The sequence below is a fragment of the Erinaceus europaeus genome, chromosome 23 (assembly GCF_950295315.1).
Source record: "Erinaceus europaeus chromosome 23, mEriEur2.1, whole genome shotgun sequence".
In the NCBI taxonomy this organism is placed as follows: Eukaryota; Metazoa; Chordata; class Mammalia; order Eulipotyphla; family Erinaceidae; genus Erinaceus; species Erinaceus europaeus.
In genome coordinates this window covers 1,762,816-1,789,089 of record NC_080184.1, presented here as the reverse complement: position 1 = coordinate 1,789,089, position 26,274 = coordinate 1,762,816, and the positions used below count along the sequence as shown (strand labels likewise).

Sequence of the window (26,274 nt, the reverse complement as noted above, 5' to 3'; positions counted from 1 at the left end):
AAAATAAAAAGGGAGACTCTCCTGCTCTGGGGTTTCAGGTTCGATCCCCAGCACTCCCATCAGCCAGAGCTGAGCAGGGTTCTGGGGAAAATAACCATAATTGTAATAATAAACATAATAATAACACTGCCTCCTTACCAGTTTTTATGTGTTAATTTTTTTCTTTTTTTATATATTTATTCCTTTTTGTTGTTATTCCTTGTTGCCCTTGTTGTTTTATTGTAGTTATTATTGCTGTTTGTTATTGATGTCGTTGTTGGATAGGACAGAGAGAAATGGAGGGAGGAGGGGGAGACAAAGGGGGCCTTGTGCTTAACGTGCTACATTATCGCCCGACTCTCAATGTGTTACTTTTTTTTAATATTTATTCATTTTCCCTTTGTTTTTGCCCTTGTTGTTTTATTATTGTAGTTATTATTGTTGTTGTTATTGATGTCTTCGTTGTAGGGTAGGACAGAGAGAAATGGAGAGAGGAGGGGAAGACAGAGAGGGGGAGAGAAAGACAGACACCTGCAGACCTGCTTCACCGCTTGTGAAATGACTCCCCTGCAGGTGGGGAGCCGGGGGCTTGAACCGGGATCCTCTCGCCAGTCATTGTACTTTGCGCCACCTGCGCTTAACCGCTGTGCTACCGCCCGACTCCCGTTACTTTTTTATATATAATTTACTTTTTTTTTTTTGCCTCCAGGATTATTGCTGAGCTCGATGCCTGCACCACGAATCCACTGCTCCTGGAGACCATTTTTCCCATTTTGTTGCCCTTGTTGTTATTGCTGTTGTTGTTGTTGGATAGGACAGAGAGAAATGGAGAGAGGAGGGGAAGACAGAGAGGAGGAGAGAAAGACAGACACCTGCAGACCTGCTTCACTGCCTGTGAAGAGACTCCCCTGCAGGTGGGGAGCCGGGGGCTCAAACCAGGATCCTTCAGCTGGTCCTTGTGCTTTGCACCATCTGCGCTTAACCCGCTGCGCTACCGCCCGGCCCCTATTTACTTGTCTTTAATGAAAGAGACACAGAAAGCTACACACAGAGGGCTCTGATCCCTGCTCAGCTTTGGCTGAGCTGGGGATTGAACCCGGGGCCCCAGAGCCTCAAGTGGGAGAGTCCTTGGTCGCCCTTCGGGGTCCCTTTCACTGGTGGAGGGTCTGGGCACCTGGGACGTTGGTCACCCATCACCTCAAAATTAAGAAGGTCACACGGGCCCCGACTGCAGCCCCCACCTCCCTGGATGCCCCAAGCTGCCTGATGGGGACACAGGAGGGAGATGAGTTCCAGCTCCGTGTGGGGACACGGAGACAGAAAGGCAGAGCCTCCCTCGGCCACAGGTGATGCCGGCACTCGAACCCAGCACCCGGCGCCTGAGTCTTTAACCTCTGCGCCCTGCCCTGGCCACAGTGTAAGTGCGCTGGCCCCCCAGGAGCTGGGGACCCTGGGCGGGGGATGACCTGGGCCCACCAGGCAGCCTGAGGAGGAGGTGTGGGGTCAAAGGTCAGGACAGAGCAGGTGTCAGGACCACCCCCCCCCCAGGTCTCCCAAGGACGCAGGGCCTCAGGACCCCACCAGACAGCCGAAGAGCGGGTCTGGGGTGCCAAGTCAGCATGGGGGGTGCTGCAGGACCCCACCCCACAGCACAGATGCCGGGAACAGAGCCAGTGGGGCAGCGGGAGGGATGCCCCCAGCCCAGGACACCCCAAAGCCAGAGGAGGTGCAGAACTGAAGCCCGACATGCCCGGGGGGCCACGTGACACATGGGACAGGTCAGTGATGCGGGGAGGCCTGACACAGGAGCGGGGCTCCTCCCCAGAGAACGGCACCTGGGCCCCCCCAGCCTCCTCCCAAGAGCAGGTCACCCGGGCCTCCCCGGCCCCCTCCCCAGCAGCAGGTCACCCGGGTCTCCCCCGGCCCCCTCCCCAGCAGCAGGTCACCCGGGTCTCCCCGGCCCCCTCCCCAGCAGCAGGTCACCCGGGTCTCCCCGGCCCCCTCCCCAGCAGCAGGTCACCCGGGTCTCCCCGGCCCCCTCCCCAGCAGCAGGTCACCCGGGTCTCCCCGGCCCCCTCCCCAGGAGCAGGTCACCCGGGTCTCCCCGGCCCCCTCCCCAGGAGCAGGTCACCCGGGTCTCCCCGGCCCACTCCCCAGCAGCAGGTCACCCGGGTCTCCCCGGCCCCCTCCCCAGCAGCGCGGCACCAGGCCTGTCCCGCACCCCCGTTCGCCCCAGCTGGGCCCGGCAGAATCCGGGAAAGGACGGAGGGAGGCAGGGCCCGGGGTTGGCACCGCTCTCCCCCTCCCCTCGGGGCGATTCCCGGGAGTCTGGGGGCGCCGCTCCGCGGGGGGACTCTAAAGACCCGGGGGAGCGGCAGGCGGCGGCCCCGAGGGCGACTCCCCGACTCTGCGCCAGGACGGCCGCCACGCAGCCTCCTGCTGCCCCCCGACCCGGACACCCCGGGCCCGGCTGCCACGCCTCCTCGGACCCGGACCCCCGTGGGGGCAACAGTGAAAGGACGGACGGACGATCGGACAGACGGACCGGTGGGGCGTCTCATGCACCTGCCCAAGGGAACCCCGGCGCCCGGCCTGCCGCCCCCCCCAACCCCGGGGGGCACATCTGTCTGTCTGTCCGTCCAGCTGGTCGGGAAGGGGCGAGGGGACACCCCGAGGTGGGGTGGGGGCTGCAGGACTGGGGGGGGGGCCCGGGCCTGGGGAGGGGGCCATTTATTCTTATTTTTCTTTTTCTTGGTAGCGACGTCCACGCAGGCGGCGGCACAGGGGGGGCGGGAGGCGGGGGGCTTCCCTGCCTGGAGGGGGTGTGAGGCGGGGGGCTGCGGGACACCCCAAGGGCCCGGCTGCCGGCCAAGGCCTGGGATCTCTCTCAAGCTGTCCCGCCTTTATTTTTTATTACTGTTACTGGGGGGCTGGGGGGACGTTGGGGGCCGGGGCCACCCACGCTGTCATCTTTTGTGCCGGCCCCTGGGGATGCGGGTGGGGGTGGGGGCGCGCCGGCCCGGCGCCCCGAGTGCGCTCAGGGCCCCCCCACGCGCGGGGGTCCCCCCATTGTCCGCCGGCAGCCCCACCCCCGGGGAGGGGGCGCGGGGAAGGCCCGACGGGCCCGGGACAAAGCAGGCCGCGCCCGAAGCCTGGGCCTCGCGTAGAAGCGCCCCCGGGCGGCGACGCGGGGGCGGTGGCGAGGACGGCGGGCGGCGCGGGGAGCCCCGGCTCGGCGGGCCCGGTCGCCTCCCTGCCCGCGGGCTCACCTGCGGCGGCGGCGGCGCGCGAGGCCCGGTCCCGGAGCCGCGGCGGCGCGCGCTCCCCCGGCGGCGACGCAGCCCCAGGCCCCGCTCGGCCCGGGCCCTGCGCTCGGTGGCTGGCGGCCGAGCCCTCTGAGAGAGGCGCCCCCGGGCGGGGCTTATAAAGCCGCCCTCCCACTCCGCCCCGGCCGCCATTGGCCGGGGAGCCCACGCCCGCGCGCTGATTGGCCACGTCTGACAGCTCCGCCCCTCCCCTCCGCCGGGGCCGTCAACACGCGGAGGGCCCGCCCCCCTGGAGACGCCATTGGTCACCCTCGCGGCAAGTCCTCACCTCCCGATTGGTCGGCCGGCCACGTGCCCGCTGCCCGGCTCAGTCGTGATTGGACGTCGCGCCCGCCAGCCGGGTTCATCTCAGCCAGTCAGGCGTCGGCCCTGCCTCTGATTGACAAGCGTACCCGCCCATCGGCAGCACCGGGGCAAGCGGGGATTGGTCGGCTGGGCCGGCCCGCGACGCGGATTGGGGGAGCGGCGCGCCTACTTCAAGCCGGGCCCCGCCTCCAGTTATCAGGTGGCAGCTGACTACGTGAGGCCCAGCACAGCTTCTAGAGCCCCAACCCCCACCTCGCCTAGGCGTCGGGCCGCAGGTTCGAAACCCAGATCCGGAGCTTCGGCAGCGAGTTGCTCCTGTGTGCAAAATCCGGAGCTAAGGAGCTGTGTTTGCAAAGGACGTGGGCTGAGAAGTGGAGAAGTGAAAAGGGGCGCCGCGTGAGCCACTCCCAGCCCCCAAAGTCAAGTTCACGGTCATCACAACAGAGTTTTGCAAAGGACTCAGCCCTGATCGGGGGTGAGGGTCACCAGGAACCTCGGGCATGAAAGGCCAATGCTTGGGGCCGGGCAGTAGCACAGTGGCTTAAGTGCACGTGGTGCAAAGCACAAGAACCGGCCTAAGGATCCCGGCTAGAGCCCCAGGCTCCCCACCTGCAGGGGAGTCACTTCACAGGCGGTGAAGCAGGTCTGCAGGTGTTTATCTTGCTCTCTCCCCCTCTGCCTTCCCCTCCTCTCTCCATTTCTCTCCGTCCTATCCAACAACGACGACAGCAATAACAACAATAACTACAACAACAATAAAAAGACAAGGGCAACAAAAGGGTAATAAATAAAATTTAAAAAATAGTACAGATCAGTAGAACAAAGATCACAATGATAAAACAAGGGCAACAACAACAACAAAAAAAAAGCCTCCAGGAGCAATGGATTTGTAGTGTAGGCACCGAGCCCCAGTGATAACCCTGGAGATAAAAAAAATCAGTCAGTCCCCCTCTGTGACCATGGGAGAACCATTGCAGTTTCCAACCGAGGGAATGTGGACACCAAACTTTGGTGGTGGGAACGGTATGGAATTACTCGTCTCAAAGTGAAGTCACTAATTAAAAAACAGAAAACAGAAAAACATCAGTCCATGCCCTGTCACCAGGGTTTCATTGTCCCCAACTGACTTTTTTTTCCCCTTCAGAGACCACGGGGTTTCCCCCAGCGGCATGGTATCGATACTCACAGGGTGCCCGGGCTCCAACCTGGGCTGTGGCCCAGGAGAGCAGGCACCCACCCCGGGGGCCCATGGGGGCTGGGGTGGGGAACACGACAGCTTTCAGATGAAACTCTGATCTCAGGTTTCTAAGTGGATCTTAGCTCTTCTGAGGCTCCTGGTTCCAACCCCACCCAGCCCAGCAGATTGGAGCCGCACCTTGGCTTCTCTCTTGAGCTCATATGAAATAAGTTTTTAATTTTATTAATGGGAGGGAAAGAGCAGCAGAGCCTCCCTCCAGCACATAGCATGTTGGGGACAAACTCAGGACCTCAGGCTGGAGAGTCCACCGATTTGCCCACTGAACCCCACCCCAGGCCTACAACATCTATTTACAATTAGAACAAGGAGTCAACAAAAATCTCACGTTTTGGACGAGCTCAAAATGCCTAGGAAACACTTTGCCAAAAGGACAAGGCACAACTAGCAGTATATATATGCAAGTTATTTATTCTGAGAAATCTAAAATCCGGACAGAAACATCTTGGAACTCCTTAGAAACAGCGACTCTTTCCTTGTCTACAACAATCAATCAATCACCACACCTAACCATGATGGGGGGGGAGGGGGATAATAAAATAAACAGTAAGAAACATTGTTCTGGGTTTGTCTGCAGTTGTGTGATTTCAAATAGCCCTGCTCTGCTGAGGTATAGAACTGCAAACTTGGGTAAAGTCAGGGGAAAACAAAGGAAAACATGAACATACCCTAAGTTATAGCATTGTTGTTTTGTTTGTTTTCTTGTTAACATATACAGTAACTACAACAAAATTTCATTTTGAAAAAAAAGAAAAAGAAAAAAGTATTTGCTTGGGGGGGGAGAGACAAAAAAATAAAAGGAAATTCTCTTAGAATTCCAAGTTAGTGGGCTGAAAAACTGGATTCTCACCTGGTCGATGACACTCTGGGCAAACCCCCCCCCCAAACAAGAGCAAAATAATAAAGCCCAGATTTTTGGAGGAAGAACCTGGTTGGCGTTTTTTTTTGACAATTCAGTGCTCACAGGAAAACTAACGACAAGAGGTCAACAGTCCATGTGTTCAGAGAAGGAAGGACTCAAGGCACTTGAACCTGGCTCTGTGGGTCTGCAGGGGGACCACGGGGAGGACACCGTCCCCCTCCTCCTGGGAGATGGAAGGCCACAGGGCAGGTCTCCCAAGGGGACCTGAGCAAGGAGGACGGACAATCTTCTGGAATCTTCTCCAGGAGGAAAGGGAAAAAGCATTGGACGGCTTTGAAAACTCCGAATCCTGACACTTGCGAAAGTCTTGCTTTCTGGGGTGTGTGTGTGTTTTTGGGGGGCGGGGTACCAAATCCTGTAGAGGTCGAGGATTCGAGGAGAAACAAACAACAACAAGAAGCAAAGAAGGACAGGACGGGCCCTGGAGGGGGCCGGGAGTGAGCCCCCCACTGCGAGTTGGGGTTCGGGCTGGGCAAGTGCTGGCATCACCGGCCGCTGCCGTAGCCGGGGAAGAACAGGTCTAGGATGGTCTGCAGGGGCTGGTTGACGGTCATGGACTCGCTGCGGCCCAGCTCACGGCGGCAGGCCGGGCAGCTGAACACCTGAGCTTTGAAGGACCGGTCCAGGCAGCCCTGAGAGACAGGGAGGGAGGGAGGGAGAGAAGGAGAAAGGGAGAGAGGGAGAGGGACAGGGGAAGGGAGAGGGGGTGGGAGAGGGAAAGAGGCAGCGAAAGAGGGAAGGAGGGGCAGAGAAAGACAGAAAGACGGAGAGAGGGAGAGAGGAAGAGAGAGAGGGAGGGAAAGAGGCAGAGAGAGGCAGAGCAGAGAGGGAGAAGGAGGGAGGGAGGGAGGGAGGGAAGGAAAGAGGGTTAGCTTGAGTTAGCTGTGGACACCAAGGCGTCAGAAGTCCCTCCGGACCCTCAAGTCTCCTACCCACCAGGTGACAGAACAAGCAAGCGAAAGCCCAGGTCCTCATAGGCCTGAGCCCCCGGTTCAATCCCTGGCATCCCCTGTGCTGGAAGGAGGCTCTGCTTCTCTCTCTGATATCTATTTACATCTGGAATTTTTTTTTTTAACAAGTCAGACAAAGATGGACAGAAACCCATGGAGCTTCCCTGCGACAGTGGGGTCCGGGTTCGAACCCTGAAAGTGCAGACACCTCCCCCCAGCCCCCACGCATGGGGCCTTGGTGTTCGGTGTCCCAGGTGTAATGACACCCCGGTGTGTGTCATGACAATCTCTCTCGCAGGGGACGGAATTCTCAGAGCCTGGTCCCCGTAACCAGGAAGTGCTGGGGTGCCATGCATTTGTACGTTTCTGGGGGGTCGGAGCCATTTAGTCACTAGCACCAGGAAAGACCAAACCAGCTGCGGAGCCCGAGCCCCCAACAGCAGGTGGGAGCAGGAGGGGGGACCGGGAGATGGATCCCGTTTGTTGGAAGCTGCAAGGGTGGGACGGTGGCTTCTGGAAGACTATGGAGTATTCCAGATCTTTCCAGAATGTTCTGAGTTTTGGGGGGGCCCTACCTTACACACGTTGTGTTTGCAGACTGTGGTGACGGGCCGGAAGACCAGCTCCTGGCAGCAGATACACTGGAAGGTCTCGCTGACTTTGCTCAAAAACTTCTGGAACTGGTTCAGCAGTTAGGGCGGGAGAGGGACAAGGGGACGGTGAGGGGAGGGGGCGAGGGAAGCCCAGAGCCACCCAATGCCAAAGTCAACGTCAGGTCAAGGCCAGCCCAGAGAAGGGGACAGCTCACAGCACCCCAAGGACCTCACCACAGGACATAAAGTCACTGGTAACCACTCACCGAAAGAGAGACAACCCCCTCCCAACAAAACAGTAAGGACCCTCAGCCAGCCAGACAGGAAGAACATGGGACTCGAATCTCAGTCTCCAGAGACAGAGAGACCCACAGCCCTGCCCACCCTCCATGGGCTCCCTGGGTGCTGTGCATGGTGCTGAGAGAGGAGAGACCCCCACAGCCCTGCCCACCCTCCATGGGGCTCCCTGGGTGCTGTGCCGGGTACTGAGAGAGGAGAGACCCCACAGCCCTGCCCACCCTCCATGGGGGCCCTGGGTGATGTGCCTGGTGCTGAGAGAGGAGAGACCCCACAGCCCTGCCCACCCTCCATGGGGCTCCCTGGTGCTGTGCCTGGTGCTGAGAGAGGAGAGACCCCACAGCCCTGCCCACCCTCCATGGGCTCCCTGGGTGCTGTGCCTGGTGCTGAGAGAGGAGACACCCACAGCCCTGCCCACCCTCCATGGGCTCCCTGGGTGCTGTGCAGGGTGCTGAGAGAGGAGAGACCCCACAGCCCTGCTCCATGGGCTCCCTGGGTGCTGTGCATGGTGCTGAGAGAGGAGAGACCCCACAGCCCTGCCCACCCTCCATGGGCTCCCTGGGTGCTGTGCCTGGTGCTGAGAGAGGAGAGACCCCACAGCCCTGCCCACCCTGCATGGGCTCCCTGGGTGCTGTGCAGGGTGCTGAGAGAGGAGAGACCCCACAGCCCTGCCCACCCTGCATGGGCTCCCTGGGTGCTGTGCAGGGTGCTGAGAGAGGAGAGACCCCACAGCCCTGCCCACCCTGCATGGGCTCCCTGGGTGCTGTGCATGGTGCTGAGAGAGGAGAGACCCCACAGCCCTGCCCACCCTCCATGGGCTCCCTGGGTGCTGTGCCTGGTGCTGAGAGAGGAGAGATCCACCCCACAGCCCTGCCCATCCTCCATGGGGCTCCCTGGGTGCTGTGCCTGGTGCTGAGAGAGGAGAGACCCCACAGCCCTGCCCTCCCTGCATGGGCTCCCTGGTGCCGTGCCTGGTGCTGAGAGAGGAGAGACCCACAGCCCTGCCCACCCTCCCTGGGCTCCCTGGTGCCGTGCCTGGGCCCCCCTCACTGCCCGGGCTCACCGTGCTGTCCTTGAGTGCCTTGAGGGTCTCCGCCCACAGCTTGCTGTTGCTCTTGTCATCCTTGATGAGCCGGCTCTGCTCAGTCGAGAGGGTGAAGGACTCCACCCGGCTCTTCTTGTAGGTCTTCCCGGGGGATTCGTCGCTGGGGCTGTTGCCTGGGTTGTTGAGTCGGGGTTAGTGGCGTCCCAGCCGTCCCCCCCCCCCGCCCCCACGGGTCGGGGCACCCGCACCTGCAGACTTGCTCTTCCGCTTGGCCTTATTGGGGGTGCTGGACTCGGCTGCCTCCTCCCCCCGCGACCTGGCCTTGCGCTTTGGCTTCATTTGCTCTTTGAGGGCGAGGGCCTCCAGGTAACCATCGGGGTACTGTGGGCGGACGGGCGGACAAAGACGGGCTGTGAGGACAGGGGCCTGCGGGGACACACCCTCCCCAAAACCTCTCCCTGGCCTTTGAGGCTGGAGATTCTGATTTATTGATATGAGAGAGAGAGAGAGGAGGGGAGAAAAAAAGCAGAGCCTCCCTCTGGCACCTGCAATACAAGGGATGGAACTCAGGGCCTCTGGCTTGAAACAGAAACAGAGACACCTGCAGCCCCGCTCCACTGCTCGGTCGGGAAGCTTCCCCCCTGCAGGTGGGGGCTGAGGGTTCAAACCTGGGTCCTTGTGTTTCTTAGCTGTGTGCCCATCCAGTGAGCGACCTGCTGAGCCCCATGTTTTTTTACTTCCTGACTAGGGGAACGTGCTCACGGCATCAGAAAGGACAACAAATGCTGGAGAGGCTGTGGGGACAAAGGACCCTCCTGCACTGTTGGTGGGAATGTCAATGGGTCCAGCCCCTGTAGAGAGAGTCTGGAGAACTCTCAGAAGGCTAGAAATGGACCTGCCCTGTGACCCTGCAATTCCTCTCCTGGGATATCTCTTAAGGGACCCAACACACCCATCCAAAAAGATCTGTGTGCACATATGTTCTTAGTTGCCCAACTTGTAATAGCCAAAACCTGGAAGCAACCCAGGTGTCCAACAACAGATGAGTGGCTGAGCAAGTTGTGGTCTAGATACACAATGGAATACTACTCAGCTATGAAAAATGGTGACTTCATTGGAGCCCCCCAAGCTCCCCATCTGCTGGGGAGTCGCTTCACATGCGGTGAAGCAAATCTGCAGGTGTCTTTCTCTGCCCGTCTTCCCCTCCTCCTTCCATTTCTCTCCGTCCTATCCGACAACGAAAGACATCAACAATAACAATAATAACCACAACAAGGCTACAACACGGGCAACAAAAGGGGGAAAAATGGCCTCCAGGAGCAGTGGATTCATGGTGCAGGCACCGAGTGCCAGCAATAACCCTGGAGGCAGAATAAACAACAACAACAAAAATGGTGACTTCACCGTTCTCAGTCCATCTTGGATGGAGCTTGAAGAAATCATGTTTAAGTGAAACAAGTCAGAAACAGAAGGATGAATACGGGATGATCTCACTCATAGAAGTTGAAAAACAAGATCAGAAGGGAAAACACTCAGCAGAACTTGGACTGGAGCTGGTGTGCTGCACCAAAGGAAAGGATGTACGTGTGTGTGTGTGTGTGTGTGTGTGTGTGTGTGTGTGTAGGCTCTGCTATCTTCTTTGATAAATATAATTAATAATAATAATAATGTGTGTTTGCTTCCACAAGACAGATCAGAGCAGAGCTGAGCTCTGGCAGGGAGCAGACTTTAACTCACAGCCTCCGGGGGCCTTGGGCTCTGGGGGCTCCTCCCAGATGTCAGCTACCACTTCTCTAAGACTTTAATTCCTTCCCTGAGGGGCCGCAGATGCCCCCAGAAGCACCCACAGTGCCTGGAGGGAGGGATTCTCTTAGGCCATTCCACAGAGCCTTGGGCCCCTCTGGAATTCCTTGGAATCATACTCCCAGGTCTTCTCTTTTCTTCTTTGGTTTTACTATGCCTCCCACCACCACCACCACACCACACCAGAGCCCTGCTGAGCTCTGGCTGATGGTGGTGCTGGGGATTGAACCTGGGACCTCAGAGCCTCGGGCAGGAGAGTCTTGTCTGCAGAACCGCTGTGCTGGCTCCCTGGTCCTCACGGAGAGCTGTCTCTAGTCCACCCATACAACATGTGCTAATTCCTGGTTTGTTTTTGGACATAGGAGTGGGGTTTGGTGTGTGGGTGAGGGGTCAAGAGAGCTTTTCCCAACTGAGCCAGGCTCCGACCCTGACACCATACGACAGCCCCAGAGGGAGGTACGACAGCACCAGAGGAAGCTCCAAGGCTGGGATCTGTCCCCTCTGTGTGTGCCTCTGAAAGCTCTGTGACACTGAGCATGTATGAAGCCCCGGACCCCATCCTGGGCATGGCCAGAGCTGGGCAAGTGGAGGGGCTTTGCTGTCTGCCACCTCCCCGCCCCCCTCTCTCGCATCGACGAAACACACCTGCATGGTGAGCCCCAGCCTCCTGGTGCGGTCCTGGCCCTCCTTGGTCCAGGGTACAGGCTCTGTGTCGTCCCTGCGCAGAAGGTAACGCCACACCAGGAAGCCCGACTTGCCTTTCTCGGGCCAGTACCGCACCACCTGCAGGGAGGCAAGGGGGGCGGGCGTCAGGGGTGTGTGTCCCAGAGCTGAGGGTGACTGACTGGGGGGGGGGAGGGGGGCAGACACAGACACCAAAGGAGCAAGTATCCTGACAGAAGAGAAGTGCTGGGAGCTCCCGGTTTGAAGCCCTGGCATCACATGGCAGAAAACATGGCACCAGAGGAAGCTCTGGCCTTGTGGCCTCTATCCTGCTATAAAAGCGCCCGGCAGGGGGGAGCATAGCTCACCTTGTAGATCCCATCATAGCGGTTGCCTTCTTGAGGGGCGTACTTGCTGTGTTTGCGACCCTTCATGTTACGCACCACGCGGACTGGCTTCCCCGAACGCCAGTCCTTGGCCACCGCCCCCTCCTGGTCATTGATGGGGGCCGAGCAATTGAGCGCCAGCGCTCTGGGGGCAAGAGGGGGAGACGGGGGTAACGCAGGTGTCACCACATCCCTGCCCTCCGTCCTGCAGGCCTTCCCTGGGGTCCTCGGGCCCAGAAGAACCCTCCCAGCCCGGCCAAGAAGAGGCAGTGTTCTCTGGCCCCCGACCTGGTTTTGCGAATAAAGTTTTATTGGCACTGGGCCCTGTTCGTCCACACACAGACCCTGCCCCCCGGCCCCAGCACCTGTTGGTGTTGGTGAGCTTCTGGTCACAGGACTGTTCGGCCGTCCGCTTGTTCCCTGAGAGGTCACGCCCCCCGCTGCCCGTGTAGGTGAAGAAGTTACCATGGTCCTGGGGGGGCAGGGGAGGAAGCAGGGTGAGCCCCTGAGCTGTGCGGGCCGGAGGGCCCAGGTTCAACTCCGGGTACCAACTAGGCTGCAGTAGGTCTGTCTCATTACAGACAAACACGGTTCATATAAAGCGGGGATCCCCCAGGATGGGGGTGGAGACACAGGATACTCCTAGAAGATCCCCAGAGAACCCCACCCAAAGACAGGGACAACGTGGGAGTCCGGGCAAGGAGACGCTCCTAGAGGAGTTGGAGGATGGAGGACCCTGTGACCCTGTCCCCAGCGCCACCTGGCCAAGCCCCACTCACCACATCATCCTCATAACCGCCGGCCAGGACCAGGGAGTAGGCGCCGTCGTTACTGCGGCCGTGGATGCCTGCCACGTGGGGCCGGTGTACCCCAGACTCACTGACCTGGGGTGGTGGGGGAGGGGACACAGACATCAGGCAGGCCGGGGGCCAGAGAGGTGGCCAAATGGTTAGCGTTCAAGGCCCAGGTTCTAGCCCCGGCACCACGTGTGCCGGAGAAAGAGGAGCCCGGGAGATGGTTCGCTGGGCAAAGCACCAGGTCCTGAACTGGATCCCCAGGATCACACGTGCCAGTTAAATGCTCTGCTCCCTCTGAAACCATCTCAGAGCGATGAAATTTACAGCAAAATGTAAACCAAACAACAAGCACAGACCGTCACCCGCAGACCCCAGTCTGAGCAGGTGACCCGGGCCTCCCCAACGACCCACCCGGCCCTGGCGGAACCTTCTAGAAGCCCGGGTACCTGCATCCGGAAGCGCCACATGCTGCCCACGGGGACGCCGGGGATGGGGCCATAGTGGTTGGACGGCACGATAGTACATTCCTTGGTGCGGCCCACGCAGGCCATGCCCTGGGGACAGGGACGGGGCAGTGAGCCTGGGGGGACGACGGGGAGGGGAAAGGTCCCCCACCCCGGAGGGACAGAGGCCGGGCGTCACCTTGCCCCAGTCGCGCCGGGAGGACGTGGTGGCTGAAGCCATCTTGGCTTTCTTCTTGCTCTGCTTCAGCTTCTCGCCAGCCAGCACCACCTCACTGGAGTCCGTGCGGCATTCGGGGCAGTACCTGCGGGTAGGGGCCGCACAGAGGTCACAAGGGTCACGGGGGCCTGAGGGGTATCTGGGACAGGGCCACGGGAATGTCGGGCCGGGAAACCAATGACAGTAACAAATATTTTTATTGAGAGACGTCACAGTACCGCTCCTGGAGTAATGACTGATTGGGGGATCAAACCCAGGTCCTCTAGTCTGGGAATGTGTGCCCTCTCTCGGTAGACCCACCTCTCGTGCCACCCCCCCACCAGGGCGGGTCACATAAAATAAGAGCCGCCGTGGGGCCCCACGTTCGATTCCCAGCATCGCAGGTAGCAGAGGGAGGCTCTGCTTCTCTCTTGGAAATAAACCTTAAAAATTCAGTCCTTAAAAGGATTCCCTTGTCACCATGTGCAAGGACCCAGGTTCAAGCCCCTGCAGGGAGGAAGGATCACAAGTGGTGAAGTAGGGCTGCAGGTATCTCTCTGTCTCTCCTGTCTCCCAGTCTCTTCGGATGATTTTTTTTTAAATAGTTTATTGTAACGAGATACAGAGATAGGAGACCCCAGAGCCCTGTTCAGCTGTGGGTCGAACCCGGGACCTCAGAGCTTCAGGTGGAAGAGTCTTTTTTTGCAGAACACACTATTATTATTATTACTATTTCCCCAGAGCCTTGCTGAGCTCTGGCTGATGGTGGTGCTGGGGCTTGAACCCAGGACCTCAGCCTCCACCCGGCCTCCCCCTCTCCTGTCCCTGTCCGTCAGTCTCTGTTCCCCCTGTGAGGATGCGCAGGGGCAGGGGCAGGACGCACCACTCGGGCTCCGGGGGCACGCTGGCGAGGGGTGGGCGCAGGCAGTACAGGTGGAAGGCCATGTCGCACTCGTCACACAGCAGCTGCTTGTCGGGGTCCTGCTTCCCCCCACACACGCGGCAGGCACAGGAGCGGCAGAGCTTGCGGGGGTCGTCCCGACAGCGGCGGCAGGAGGGACCGCTCTTCCCTGCGGGTGGGGGGCTGGGTCAGCAGGGACACGCGTGGGGGGACACGGGCGGGGGGACTCACACCGGGGGTGGGGAGCTCACCCGGGTGGAGGGCTCACATGGGGCAGCCTGCCTACTGACATCTAAGCCGTGACCACCCGGAGCCGGGCTTCACCAAACCATGCCCATTATCAAGCCTCCCCCAGCCACCCCAGCTCAGGGGCACACACGGAGCCACCCCCATACGTGGAACCACGCCCCCACGTGGGACCACAGGCACTCAGCCAAGCCACACCCATGCTGTGAGCTCCAACATCCAAACCACGCCCCCAAGGGAGCTCAGGGCCAAACCACGCCCCCAAGGGAGCCCAGGGCCAAGCCACGCCCACATATCAGAATACACCCAACCGCAGCCAGACCAAGCCACACCCACACACGTTACCACGTCCAATGCAAGTCAAGCCACGCCCCACGCCAAGCCACGCCCCCATCCATTAGCAATAGGGTCACGCCCCTACACAGCTGAGTCACGCCCACGAGTCCTTGTCAGGCCACGCCCCACTCACTCCTCAGTGGGTTGTCCACCACTGGGGTGGTCTCCCCAGACCGCTCGATCTTGAAGACCTCGTCCACGAAGAGGATCCGGCAGTTGTTGATGTACTCGCCCCTGTGGGGTGACACAGGGAACCCTGGGGTCAGCATGACCATTGTCATTATCAATGGGGCTGGGGATACAGCTCAAGGGTCCTTCCTCTGAGGCGCCACAGGGGACATGGGCAGGGCGGCACCAATAAAGCCCATGTGGTTTCCCCCTTTTTCTTTGACAAAGAAATGAGAAGGGGAAGATAGGGAGAGAGACAAGAGACACCTGCAGCCCAGCTCCACAACTTGTGAATCGAAGCCCCTGTAGGCAAGGGGCTTGAGAGCCAAGGGCTTGAACCTGGGTCCTTACACATGGTGACAGGTGTGCTCAACCAAGTGAGGCCCTGGCTTCAGGTCCCAGCATTACACGGGATAGAGGACTGCACAGCACCCAGGGAGCTCCATGGAGGGTGGAACAGGGCTGTGAGGTCTCTCCTCTCACCAAAAAATAAAAAAATTAGCCCAGAGCTACAAAGTGAGGTCATGGGGCTGGGCATGGGTGCCTCCCCCATGAGCCCCAGCACCACATGGGAAGACCCTATGGCTCCAGAGGAAGTTCTGGAGCTGAGCTGCCCCTCTGAATGGTGCCAAGCCCGCTCACCCGATGCTGACGTTGGCCACCAGCTCTCGGGTGGTGCGTGTCTCCTTTTTGCGCACGATGACACCGTCATACCAGAAGCCACGCTCCTTGACGTTGTCTGGATTGTAGTTGACCATCACCTCCTGACCCTCCTGCAGCTCTGCCCAGGGCAGTACGTGCCGGGCCCGCGCCCGCACGTCCCGCGAAGCCATAGTCACCACACCGTTCTCCGGGTAGCTGGGGAGGGAGCCGGAGGGTCACCCCGAAGCCCCCACCCCTGTAGCCTGGCAACGCTTGGGGCCCCAGACTCACGTCTCCGGACCCTCAGACTCCCCGAGTCTCTTGAACCCCAACGGCCCAAAGCCTGAATCCCCCAGAACTCCCAGAACCCCCAGGTCTGCAGGGTCCCCCAGGCCCCCATGTCTCAGGCCCCCAAGTCCCCCTGCCCCCCCAAAAGCCCATGTCCCCATATCCCAGACCAAGTCCCCAAGCCCACCCCCGAGAATCTTAAGGCACCCAGAAGCCCACAGCCCCCAAGTCAAAGACCCCCAGAGTCCCATTGCCTGAGTCCCCCAGACCCCAGGTCCCCCACACAACCCAAGGTCCATGGATCCCAGGCCCCGAGGGTCCCCCCAGAATACCCATCCCCCAAGACCTCAGGACCCCAGGGTCCCCCAGACCCCATCCCCAGGATCCCAGGCCCCCCAGCCCCACCCCCAGGACCCCCATACCCCAGATCCCCAGGGTCCCCCAGAACCCTCCGGGTCCCTCAGATTCCCCATGCCCCAGGCTCCCAGGCCCCCAGGGTCCCCCAGACCCCCCATCCCCCAGAGTTCCCCACTCACTCGTCATACTCCACATGGTACACAATGTCCTCCTCGTTCCCATCATCCGTCCTCACGGCCTTCGAGGAGCAGCCAGGCTCGTCCAAGGGCACCCTGCGCGTCACCCGCACCACCCGTGCCTCGAACCAGGCGCCCATGGACGTGTCTCGGGCATCCACGTACTCACCCGCCTGTGGGAGACGGGCCACTATGATCGTTCCAGAAGGTCCTCTGGCCTGAGCAGCCCAGACCCTGCCCACACCCCCGTGGGTGTTTCAGATGGAGACAGTACAGCACTGGGAGCCCCCCCCATGCCAGGGCACTGCCAGGTGGCACCAGGGCTCAGACCTGGGCCTCACGCAGGGCAGAGGGCAGTGTCCTGCCCGCTGAGCTACCACTCCAGCCTCAACCATGGTGCTTTGGGGGCCCTTGTTTATTGTGTCACGGGGCCCTAAGAATGCACACTTCATAAGAGATGCAAGATGGGCAGGGGTAAATAGCATCTTCTGCAAAGAGACTCTCATGCCTGAGGCTCCTAAGTCCCAGGTTCAATCCCCTGCACCATCATAAACCAGAGCTGAGCAGTGCTCTGAAAAAAAAAAAAAGGAAAGGAAAAAACAAGGGGAACAAAAGGGAAAAGAAATAAATATATTTTTTTAAAAAGAGATGAAAGAGACAGATGGAGAGAGAGAGACAGAAGGAAATAAGAATGGTGAGAAAGGAGAGTCGGGCCATAGTGCAGCGGGTTAAGCGCAGGTGGTGCAAAGCGCAGGGACCGGCGTAAGGATCCCGGTTCAAGCCCCCAGCTCCCCACCTGCAGGGGAGTCACTTCACAGGCGGTGAAGCAGGTCTGCAGGTGTCTTGTCTTTCTCTCCCCCTCTCTGTCTTCCCCTCCTCTCTCCATTTCTCTCTGTCCTAGCCAACAACGACGATGACATCAATAACAACAATAAACAAGGGCAACAAAAAGGGAAAATAAATAAATATAAAAAATTTTTTAAAAAGAATGGTGAGAAAGAATGAGAGAGACAAGACAGACAGGAGACAGGGAGAAACACCGAAACACAGGAAAGATGAGGGAGAGACAGGGACAAGAGACAGGAAAGATGGGAAGAGAGGCAGACAAGAGAGAGATGGGGAGATGGATAGAGACACAGGAGGGAGACAAGGAAACAGAAGAGAGAGATAGGCATGGAAGACAAAGTGACAGGAGTGATAGAAAGGGGAGAAAGGACTGGCGTAAGGATCCGGTTCGAGCCCCCGGCTCCCCACCTGCAGGGGAGTCGCTTCACAGGCGGTGAAGCAGGTCTGCAGGTGTCTGTCTTTCTCTCCCCGTCTTCCCCTCCTCTCTCCATGTCTCTGTCCTATCCACCAACAACAATGACAACAATAATAGTAACAACAATCATAGTAACAACACCGATAAACAAAGGCAACAAGAGGGAAAAAAATAGCCTCCAGGAATGGTGGATTCCTGATTGCAGGCACCAAGCCTCAGCGATAACCCTGAAGGCAAAAAACAAAGAGATAGAGATGGGGAGAGAGAAGTGAGGGAGAGAAGGGGAGAGACACGGAGACAGGCAGTGCAAGGAGAGTAGGAGAGACAGAGACAGGCAGTGCAAGGAGAGAAGGGGAGACAGAGAGACAGGCAGTGCAAGGAGAGAAGGGGAGACAGAGACAGGCAGTGCAAGGAGAGAAGGGGAGACACAGAGACAGGCAGTGCAAGGAGAGAAGGGGAGACACAGAGACAGGCAGTGCAAGGAGAGAAGGGGAGACAGAGACAGGCAGTGCAAGGAGAGAAGGGGAGACAGAGAGACAGGCAGTGCAAGGAGAGAAGGGGAGACACAGAGACAGGCAGTGCAAGGAGAGAAGGGGAGACAGAGACAGGCAGTGCAAGGAGAGAAGGGGAGACACAGAGACAGGCAGTGCAAGGAGAGAAGGGGAGACACAGAGACAGGCAGTGCAAGGAGAGAAGGGGAGACAGAGACAGGCAGTGCAAGGAGAGAAGGGGAGACAGAGAGACAGGCAGTGCAAGGAGAGAAGGGGAGACACAGAGACAGGCAGTGCAAGGAGAGAAGGGGAGACAGAGACAGGCAGTGCAAGGAGAGAAGGGGAGACACAGAGACAGGCAGTGCAAGGAGAGAAGGGGAGACACAGAGACAGGCAGTGCAAGGAGAGAAGGGGAGACACAGAGACAGGCAGTGCAAGGAGAGAAGGGGAGACACAGAGACAGGCAGTGCAAGGAGAGAAGGGGAGACAGAGACAGGCAGTGCAAGGAGAGAAGGGGAGACAGAGAGACAGGCAGTGCAAGGAGAGAAGGGGAGACACAGAGACAGGCAGTGCAAGGAGAGAAGGGGAGACAGAGAGACAGGCAGTGCAAGGAGAGAAGGGGAGACACAGAGACAGGCAGTGCAAGGAGAGAAGGGGAGACAGAGACAGGCAGTGCAAGGAGAGAAGGGGAGACAGAGAGACAGGCAGTGCAAGGAGAGAAGGGGAGACACAGAGACAGGCAGTGCAAGGAGAGAAGGGGAGACAGAGACAGGCAGTGCAAGGAGAGAAGGGGAGACACAGAGACAGGCAGTGCAAGGAGAGAAGGGGAGACACAGAGACAGGCAGTGCAAGGAGAGAAGGGGAGAGACAGAGACAGGCAGTGCAAGGAGAGAAGGGGAGACAGAGACAGGCAGTGCAAGGAGAGAAGGGGAGACAGAGACAGGCAGTGCAAGGAGAGAAGGGGAGACACAGAGACAGGCAGTGCAAGGAGAGAAGGGGAGACACAGAGACAGGCAGTGCAAGGAGAGAAGGGGAGACAGAGACAGGCAGTGCAAGGAGAGAAGGGGAGACACAGAGACAGGCAGTGCAAGGAGAGAAGGGGAGACACAGAGACAGGCAGTGCAAGGAGAGAAGGGGAGACAGAGACAGGCAGTGCAAGGAGAGAAGGGGAGAGACAGAGACAGGCAGTGCAAGGAGAGAAGGGGAGACACAGAGACAGGCAGTGCAAGGAGAGAAGGGGAGACACAGAGACAGGCAGTGCAAGGAGAGAAGGGGAGACAGAGACAGGCAGTGCAAGGAGAGAAGGGGAGACACAGAGACAGGCAGTGCAAGGAGAGAAGGGGAGACACAGAGACAGGCAGTGCAAGGAGAGAAGGGGAGACAGAGAGACAGGCAGTGCAAGGAGAGAAGGGGAGACACAGAGACAGGCAGTGCAAGGAGAGAAGGGGAGAGACAGAGACAGGCAGTGCAAGGAGAGAAGGAGAGACACAGAGACAGGCAGTGCAAGGAGAGAAGGGGAGACAGAGAGACAGGCAGTGCAAGGAGAGAAGGGGAGACACAGAGACAGGCAGTGCAAGGAGAGAAGGGGAGACAGAGACAGGCAGTGCAAGGAGAGAAGGAGAGACACAGAGACAGGCAGTGCAAGGAGAGAAGGGGAGACAGAGAGACAGGCAGTGCAAGGAGAGAAGGGGAGACACAGAGATAGGCAGTGCAAGGAGAGAAGGGGAGACAGAGAGACAGGCAGTGCAAGGAGAGAAGGGGAGACAGAGAGACAGGCAGTGCAAGGAGAGAAGGGGAGACACAGAGACAGGCAGTGCAAGGAGAGAAGGGGAGACACAGAGACAGGCAGTGCAAGGAGAGAAGGGGAGACACAGAGACAGGCAGTGCAAGGAGAGAAGGGGAGACACAGAGACAGGCAGTGCAAGGAGAGAAGGAGAGACACAGAGACAGGCAGTGCAAGGAGAGAAGGGGAGACACAGAGACAGGCAGTGCAAGGAGAGAAGGGGAGACAGAGACAGGCAGTGCAAGGAGAGAAGGGGAGACACAGAGACAGGCAGTGCAAGGAGAGAAGGGGAGACACAGAGACAGGCAGTGCAAGGAGAGAAGGGGAGACACAGAGACAGGCAGTGCAAGGAGAGAAGGGGAGACACAGAGACAGGCAGTGCAAGGAGAGAAGGGGAGACAGAGACAGGCAGTGCAAGGAGAGAAGGGGAGACACAGAGACAGGCAGTGCAAGGAGAGAAGGGGAGACACAGAGACAGGCAGTGCAAGGAGAGAAGGGGAGACACAGAGACAGGCAGTGCAAGGAGAGAAGGGGAGACACAGAGACAGGCAGTGCAAGGAGAGAAGGGGAGACAAAGAGACAGGCAGTGCAAGGAGAGAAGGGGAGACAGAGAGACAGGCAGTGCAAGGAGAGAAGGGGAGACACAGAGACAGGCAGTGCAAGGAGAGAAGGGGAGACACAGAGACAGGCAGTGCAAGGAGAGAAGGGGAGACACAGAGACAGGCAGTGCAAGGAGAGACGCCCCAGCTCTGCTACTTGGCCCCTGAAGCTTCCCAGGTGCACAATGGTTTTCCCATATGGTGCCCGAGGCTCCAACCGGGATCCTGGAGGCTGTAAACCCGAGAAGGTGAGAGGGAAAGGGAGGGGCGAGGTTCCGAGGCCCCACCTTGTGGCGCGCCTGGTCTGTCTCTCTCCAGGCCTCATCCTCATCCTCGTCGCCGTCCCCGTCCCCGTCCGCCTTGGCTTCGTCCCCGTCCCGGTCGCCGTCCTTTGGAGTGGAGCAGGAGTCGGCATCAGCGTCGGAGGCTGCGGTGGAGGTGGACGCTGCATCGGAAGTGGAAGGGGAGGCCGAGTCCCAGTCTGCTGGCCGAGCGCGCACCAGCAGCTGGATGGTGTCGTTTAGTCCCACGCTGTAGTCGAACAGAGTGTGGTCGTCCTCCATCTGTGGGGGCGGGGGCGGGGGCATCAGGGCTAGGCACCCCACCCGAGACCCCGGCTCCAATCCCCCGGCCCCCCAGCCCCGACCCACTCCAGGGGGGCCCAGCTCTGTCCCTGGTGAATCCCCAGTCTGACCCGTAGGGAACCCCAGCTCTGACCCCCAAGGAGCCCCCAGTTCTGACCCCCCAAGGAACCCCAGCTCCGACCCCCAAGGAACCCTCACCTGACCCCCCAAGGAACCCCCAGCTCCACCCCCAAGGAACCCTCACCTGACCTCCCCAGGAACCCTCACCTCCGACCCCCCAAGGAACCCCAGCTCCGACCCCCAGAAGACCCCATACTGCACCCAGTGAGCTCCAACTCTGACCCTCAGCTCCCACCACAGCCAAGCCTTTGCTGGCCCCCCAGCTTGGGGCTACCCTGGGGAACACCCACATTCCCCCAGCCTGGATCATGAGTGTCTTTGGGGGGGCTTCTATCACCCCCCGAGGCCAAGGCCAGCCTATGGTGTGGGGAGGGATTGGGCTGCTGCCGCAGGAGCGGCCCCCCAAAAGGCCTTTCCAAGGACCCCCATTTTGCAAGTGACCCTCACCCCGCAGCCCGGGCGACCCATGTTCTTTGCATAAAGTTCATCTCACTTCACCTTCTAGGGAGGCCGTAACTGAGGACAGCCGTGGCCAGCAGAACTGGGGGTGCTCCCAGCACAAAGAGGGGGGCCAGTTATGACACACCCCCTCCTCACCAGGTATCAATCTGGCCCCCAAGGCTGGCCAGGCCATAAGGCTGCCCTTGGACTGCCTCCCCCCCCCGCCCCACCCCACTACCCAGAATCTGGGGGGGGGCCTCCCCATTCCCCAATCAGCCCCAGCGGCCTCAAAGGCAGGTCACCTGCGGGCGGAGAGGACTGGGACCCGGGGCCAGCCTCCTGCCCTTCCCCCACCCGCCAGGCTCCCCGCCAATCAGAGGCCTGAACATGGGGACCCTGCCAGCTCTTGGCAGCCGGAGCCAAAGAAACCCCAACAGCGGCTGCCCCAGGCCCGTCCTGGTCCTGTTTCCAGTTGCCTTCGTGTCAAACGTGTCAAAAAGTTCAAAACGGAAACCGGGGGATGGAAGGTTCTGGAATACCGGAGCACCCCTAGACACACATTAGAAGGGGTGCTGCTTCTAGCCCCCTCGACCCTTCGGAGAGCCCCAGATCTGGCTGCAAGGCTGGCCAGCTTCCAGGTGTCCCCATGTCCCCAACGCCCCCTCCTGCACCCCCAGTGGCAGGACCACTTCCGGGCCACCAGGAGGGGGAGGAAATTGCATCACACTCCTGGCCTGGCTTCCGCCTCCGGAAGCCACAGCACTGCTCAGTCCCTGGGCCAGGCGGGCAGGCGGGTGTGGGGACAGAGAGGACAGAGAAGGGAGAGGGCCAGGGGGCAGGGCAGGACGCTGTTAGGGTGTGGGGAGCTTGATCCCAGGGAATCAGGGTGCCCCAGCCCCCCCCCGGGGGGGTTATGCCCAGGGCTCCCCTCTCCCTAACACAGGGACACAGTTTGTCCTGCCATTGCTACATTTGCCAACATGGAAACCCCAGGAAAAGAAAAAAAAAAAAAAAGGACAAGGGGGGGCTGTTCCTTTCTAGGTTCTGGAGGGAAATGGGGGTTCAGCTACATAAGAATGTATTGCTTTGGGTCAGAGAGAGCAAGCAAACTCACAGGGTGAAGCCCAGACACCCTATGGGAAAGTGCAGTGGCACCAGAGGGAGCTCCTTTGGAGTGCTAGCTTTTTCCCCCCTCTCCAGAAAGAAAAAAGCCAGCTGGATCAGCTACACGCGTGAGTGAGGCCCCAGCTGGGCCCAAGTGGGTGGATTTAAGGTGTGCCTCAACTTGGAAGAAATCTGACCCCCCAAAAAGGGGGGGGGGCAACAAGCAGCCCCAGGAGGTGGGGCAGTGGCGAGAGCTCTGGTCCTGGGTTCGAGTCCTGGTATGGTAGGAACCAGAGCAACAGGGAACGTTCTGCTTCTCTCTCTCCAATTAATAGTAATATAGTAACGGCCGGTGTGAGTGACAGGCAAGATGGGTCTAGCATTTGAGGGGTGACATGAGGTCGCTGTGAGACGCACCCTGAAAATAAGACAGAGCAGGTCGGACAGGTCAGAATGGAGGGGCCTTGGGGGGGGGTGGCGTGCAGACAAAGCAAATTAAAGGGCAGCAGAGGGATGGGGGGTAGCTGAGGTGCCGCGGCTCTCACGCAGGGCACCCCGAGAAGCCAACCCTGGGGGCTCGGGCTGGGGTCAGAGCCCGCCTGCCTAGGGCCGCCCCGCCCCCCCAAACCTAGCGGAACACTCTTCCTTTCTCCGCCGGGCGGCCCGCAAGCCCGACAGCAGATGGCGGCAGTGCCCGCGCCCCTGCCAGTCCCGGCAAGAGGCCAGAGAAAGCTTCAACATTCAGCTGGGGGCCCCCAGGCAGCGCAGAGACACCCAAGGGAAGAAAAAAAGGGAGGGGGGAGCCCTTCTCTCCCCACCCCTGGCCCTACACCCCCCACCTGGGCTCCTGCGTGCCCCCCCCAAAGGCAGGAGAGCCGGGGTGGCCATTTTAAGCGTCACCCTGGGCCTGGGGACCCAGGTCAGGGGCCGGGGGTGCGGAGAGCAGGTGCCCCCCCCATGCGGGGTTTGGGCCCCCCACTAAAATGTCTTTAATAAAATGAGCAAGCAGGCTGGCACTCTCTAAGGGGACCTGCAGGCCTGCCCATGTGCCACCCTACAAGCACTGCATGCGCCTGTCCGCCTGTCCGTCCAGCAGGAAAACACTCAGCTGTCAACTTCAACTTTTTCTCCTCCACAGCTGTTTCTTTCCTTCCTTCCTTTTTTTTTTTTTTTTTCTTTTTGCTTTCCTGTTTTGTTTTTTCTTTCTACAAGGGGGTTTGGGTGCAAGAGCCCAGGTGGGGATGCTCCGGGAGGCCCAGGCATGTGTGTGTGTGTGGGGGGAGCCCCCCACCCCTAGCCGGAGGTGCCTGCGAGGGTGGGTTCTGGGGGTGCAGGGAGGAGGGGGCTCTCACCTGCTTGCCTCGGTAGAAAAGCCTCTGCAGGGCGGGCTCCACGTGGAACACCGCCTGGATCTGCACGCGAAGGTCCTTCACCGTGGTCAGCCGCGACAGCGCGTTCACAGTGTGGGTCACCTTCCCGTCCATTGTCCGTACCTGAAGCCACCACATGGTACCTGCTTCTGGGGGGGACAGACGGGCGGATGGACCGACGGACGGCGGGAAAACACCTTCCCCAGGGCGACCGAGACACCCCGCCTGGGGGTCAGAGCGGAGGGTCCCCCAGCCCTGTCCAGCTGGGGGGCGGGGACACACTCCCCCTACCCCCTTCTGTGGCTCCAGCTGGCCCTGGGGGGGGGGGGGGGCGGGAGCCAGTCTGGTGAAAGCCATGGCAGTGAGTGAGTGAGTGAGTGAGTGAGTGAGTGAATGAAAGACCAGCACCTGCAGGGCCTGGGGCCAGACACGGGCAGTTAGGGCTCGGCCAAGGGCTCCCACCTGAGACCACCGCCTCCCCGGCGCCCCCCCCCCTCCATTTGCAGAGAAACACACACACTCCTTTGCAGAGGAACAAAAAGGGGGTGGGGAAAAATACGAAATAAAAACACAAATCACTAGTTTGTTTATACAGCCGTGTCCCGAGCAGCCTGGAGGTGGGTCGACTGGCTTCATTCATTCACTCATTCACTCACTATCTTCCTCTTTTTTTTTCGGGGGGGCGGCAGAGGCAGAAGCGCCCCCCGCCCAATAAAGGTCCAGAAGAAGCTGCAAGTTCCCAAGTGCCAAAGGAAGTCGACTCAAAGGGGACACCCGATTAAGGGAGGACGGAGGCGGCCCCCCCAATTCCAGACTCCCCCGGGGACCCCAAAGTACGGAGGACCCCCCAAAAAACACACCCAGCAGGCCTGCGCCGCCCCGCGGTGGCCATGGCAACCGAGCTGCCCCCCGCCCGCTCCTGGGGCCACTCACCTCGGCCCCGCGGACGCCTCGCCTGCCGGCCCCCCGCCCCCGGGACCCCTTTTATAGGCCCGGCGCCCCGCGGCCACGCCGGCCGGCCCAGGCCCGCCCCGCCCGGCACAGGCGCCGCGCTCATTGGCTGCCCCGTGTTCTCTGGCCCCGCCCCGCTCGCTCCCCATTGGCTGCGGCGCGCCCGGGGGCCGCAGGGCGCGCGAAATCGGGCCCGGGCGCCACAATTGAATCGCGGGGCGCTCCGCGCGCAGGCGCGGAGCCTGACATCCTCCTCCGCGCCGCCCCGCCCTCCCCCACCGCCGGCTGGACCCCCGCGGGGCTCGGGGGAGCGTCCGCGCGCCCTTGGGGGTCGCCTCCCGGGGGTCACTTCCCAGGGCTCGCTGGAGGGGGGGGAGGTGGAGCTGGGAACCCGGAACTGGCCGGGCCCGACACGCTTGTGCCCATGCCGGCCGGGCTCCCCGGAGAGGGGCACCCCCAAAATGGTGTGCAAGGTCTCCGCGAGCCGAGGCCTCGCTGCCCGGTCCGGAATGCCTCCTGGGGGTCCAGAACGGGTATGCCCAGGCGCCGGGCACGCGGGTACCCCCCACACCGGGAGGGGGAACCTCAAAAGTGCTGTGCTAAGTTGCGGCCCGAGGTGCCACCTGCGGGTCCGGATTGGGGATGCCAGGCGCTGGGCAGGCTGTACCCCCAGGAGGCGGCGCCCCCAAAAGCTGTGTAAAGCCTCCGGGAGCCGGGGAGCCCCCCAGGCCCGGCCCGGCCCGCCACCCGGGCACCCCGAAGCCGGGCCCCCAGCAGGCGTGTGCCCACGGCGGCTGTGCGTCCCCGACCCTGCGAAGGGGGTGCCCCCAAAGCGCAGCTCTCGCGCCAACCGGCCCGGGAACATGCACACGCTCTCGGTGGGCTACCGGGGGGCCTCCCGGGCGGAGCAGCCCCGCGCCCGGCACGCATGCGCCCCGAGAGGTGCCCCCGGGTACCCTGGTGCCAGTCCTCCCAGGTCGGGTGCCAGGCCCCCCAGGTTGGCTGCCACCCCCCAGCGGCGACCCCGCCGCGGCTCGCTCACCTCTGCACCGCCCCGGCGCTCCGGCCCGACTGAGCGCCCCGGTGGGAATGGGGGTGCCGACGGAGCGGGGTGCCCCAGCTCCCCGGCCTTGCCAGCTGCTCTGATTTCTTTTCCCGCGAAAACGGAGTTGGGGGGTCGCTGGGCCGCGCCGGGGGGCGGTGCTGCCGCTGATTGGCCGGGCCAGTGGCGGGAAGCGAGGAAGAGGGGCGCCCCGCCTCTGGGCACCCCCCATTCCGACCCGCAGGCCCCGCCCCGCCCCGCAAGCTCGGCCCGGCGCCCCGCGTGCAGAGGGGCCTGGTGCCAGGACCTGGTGGGGGCCGGGGGCGGCGGGGCCCCTGTGCAAGCCCCCTGGGTCGGGTTGGCGGAGCCCACCAGCCTAGCCGGGCACCCCCACATATTTTCATCCGTTGCCATCCCCGGGCACCCCTTGCG

The 26,274-nt window shown here is 60.6% G+C and overlaps 2 protein-coding genes across 7 annotated transcripts in view; both read right to left on the bottom strand.

Moving 5' to 3' along the window:
- The window catches only part of KDM4B (lysine demethylase 4B), a 29,580-nt gene extending 26,195 nt beyond the window's left edge, over positions 1 to 3,385 (bottom strand). For all 3 annotated transcript variants that reach the window (XM_060181938.1, XM_060181939.1, XM_060181940.1), the window contains exon 1: positions 3,249 to 3,385. The gene's annotated coding sequence lies outside the window, so the exon portion shown is untranslated. The remainder of the gene's footprint in view (positions 1 to 3,248) is intronic.
- Positions 3,386 to 5,259: 1,874 nt separating this feature from the next.
- On the bottom strand, positions 5,260 to 26,089 carry UHRF1 (ubiquitin like with PHD and ring finger domains 1). Of its 4 annotated transcripts, none has more exons than XM_060181957.1 (17): positions 25,843 to 26,089; positions 23,832 to 23,998; positions 20,518 to 20,793; positions 16,100 to 16,269; positions 15,276 to 15,491; positions 14,599 to 14,699; positions 13,866 to 14,052; positions 12,965 to 13,088; positions 12,769 to 12,876; positions 12,305 to 12,409; positions 11,891 to 11,997; positions 11,508 to 11,670; positions 11,122 to 11,259; positions 8,922 to 9,054; positions 8,692 to 8,846; positions 7,314 to 7,418; positions 5,260 to 6,420 (listed from the first exon to the last, which is right to left on the bottom strand). In XM_060181957.1, the coding sequence occupies exons 1-17, from the start codon at positions 26,072 to 26,074 to the stop codon at positions 6,274 to 6,276; spliced, it is 2,634 nt and encodes an 877-aa protein (XP_060037940.1). In that variant the 5' UTR covers positions 26,075 to 26,089; the 3' UTR covers positions 5,260 to 6,273. The 4 variants fall into 4 exon arrangements, with proteins under 4 accessions (XP_060037940.1, XP_060037941.1, XP_060037942.1 ...); XM_060181958.1 differs by having other exon boundaries at positions 23,832 to 23,995; XM_060181959.1 differs by lacking the exon at positions 25,843 to 26,089 and adding an exon at positions 24,783 to 24,872.
- Between the last annotated feature and the right edge of the window lie 185 nt (positions 26,090 to 26,274).

Bases quoted from the DNA above. Each gene is read 5' to 3' on its own strand.
- UHRF1 (XM_060181957.1), bottom strand. From the start codon at position 26,074: ATGGGGGGTGCCCAGAGGCGGGGCGCCCCTCTTCCTCGCTTCCCGCCA. The intron at 11,260-11,507 runs GTGAGCTATGCT...GCCTCCCTGCAG, and splicing joins GCTATGATGGGATCTACAAG to GTGGTGCGGTACTGGCCCGA. The intron at 6,421-7,313 runs GTAGGGCCCCCC...CCTGTCTCTCAG, and splicing joins GCAAACACAACGTGTGTAAG to GGCTGCCTGGACCGGTCCTT.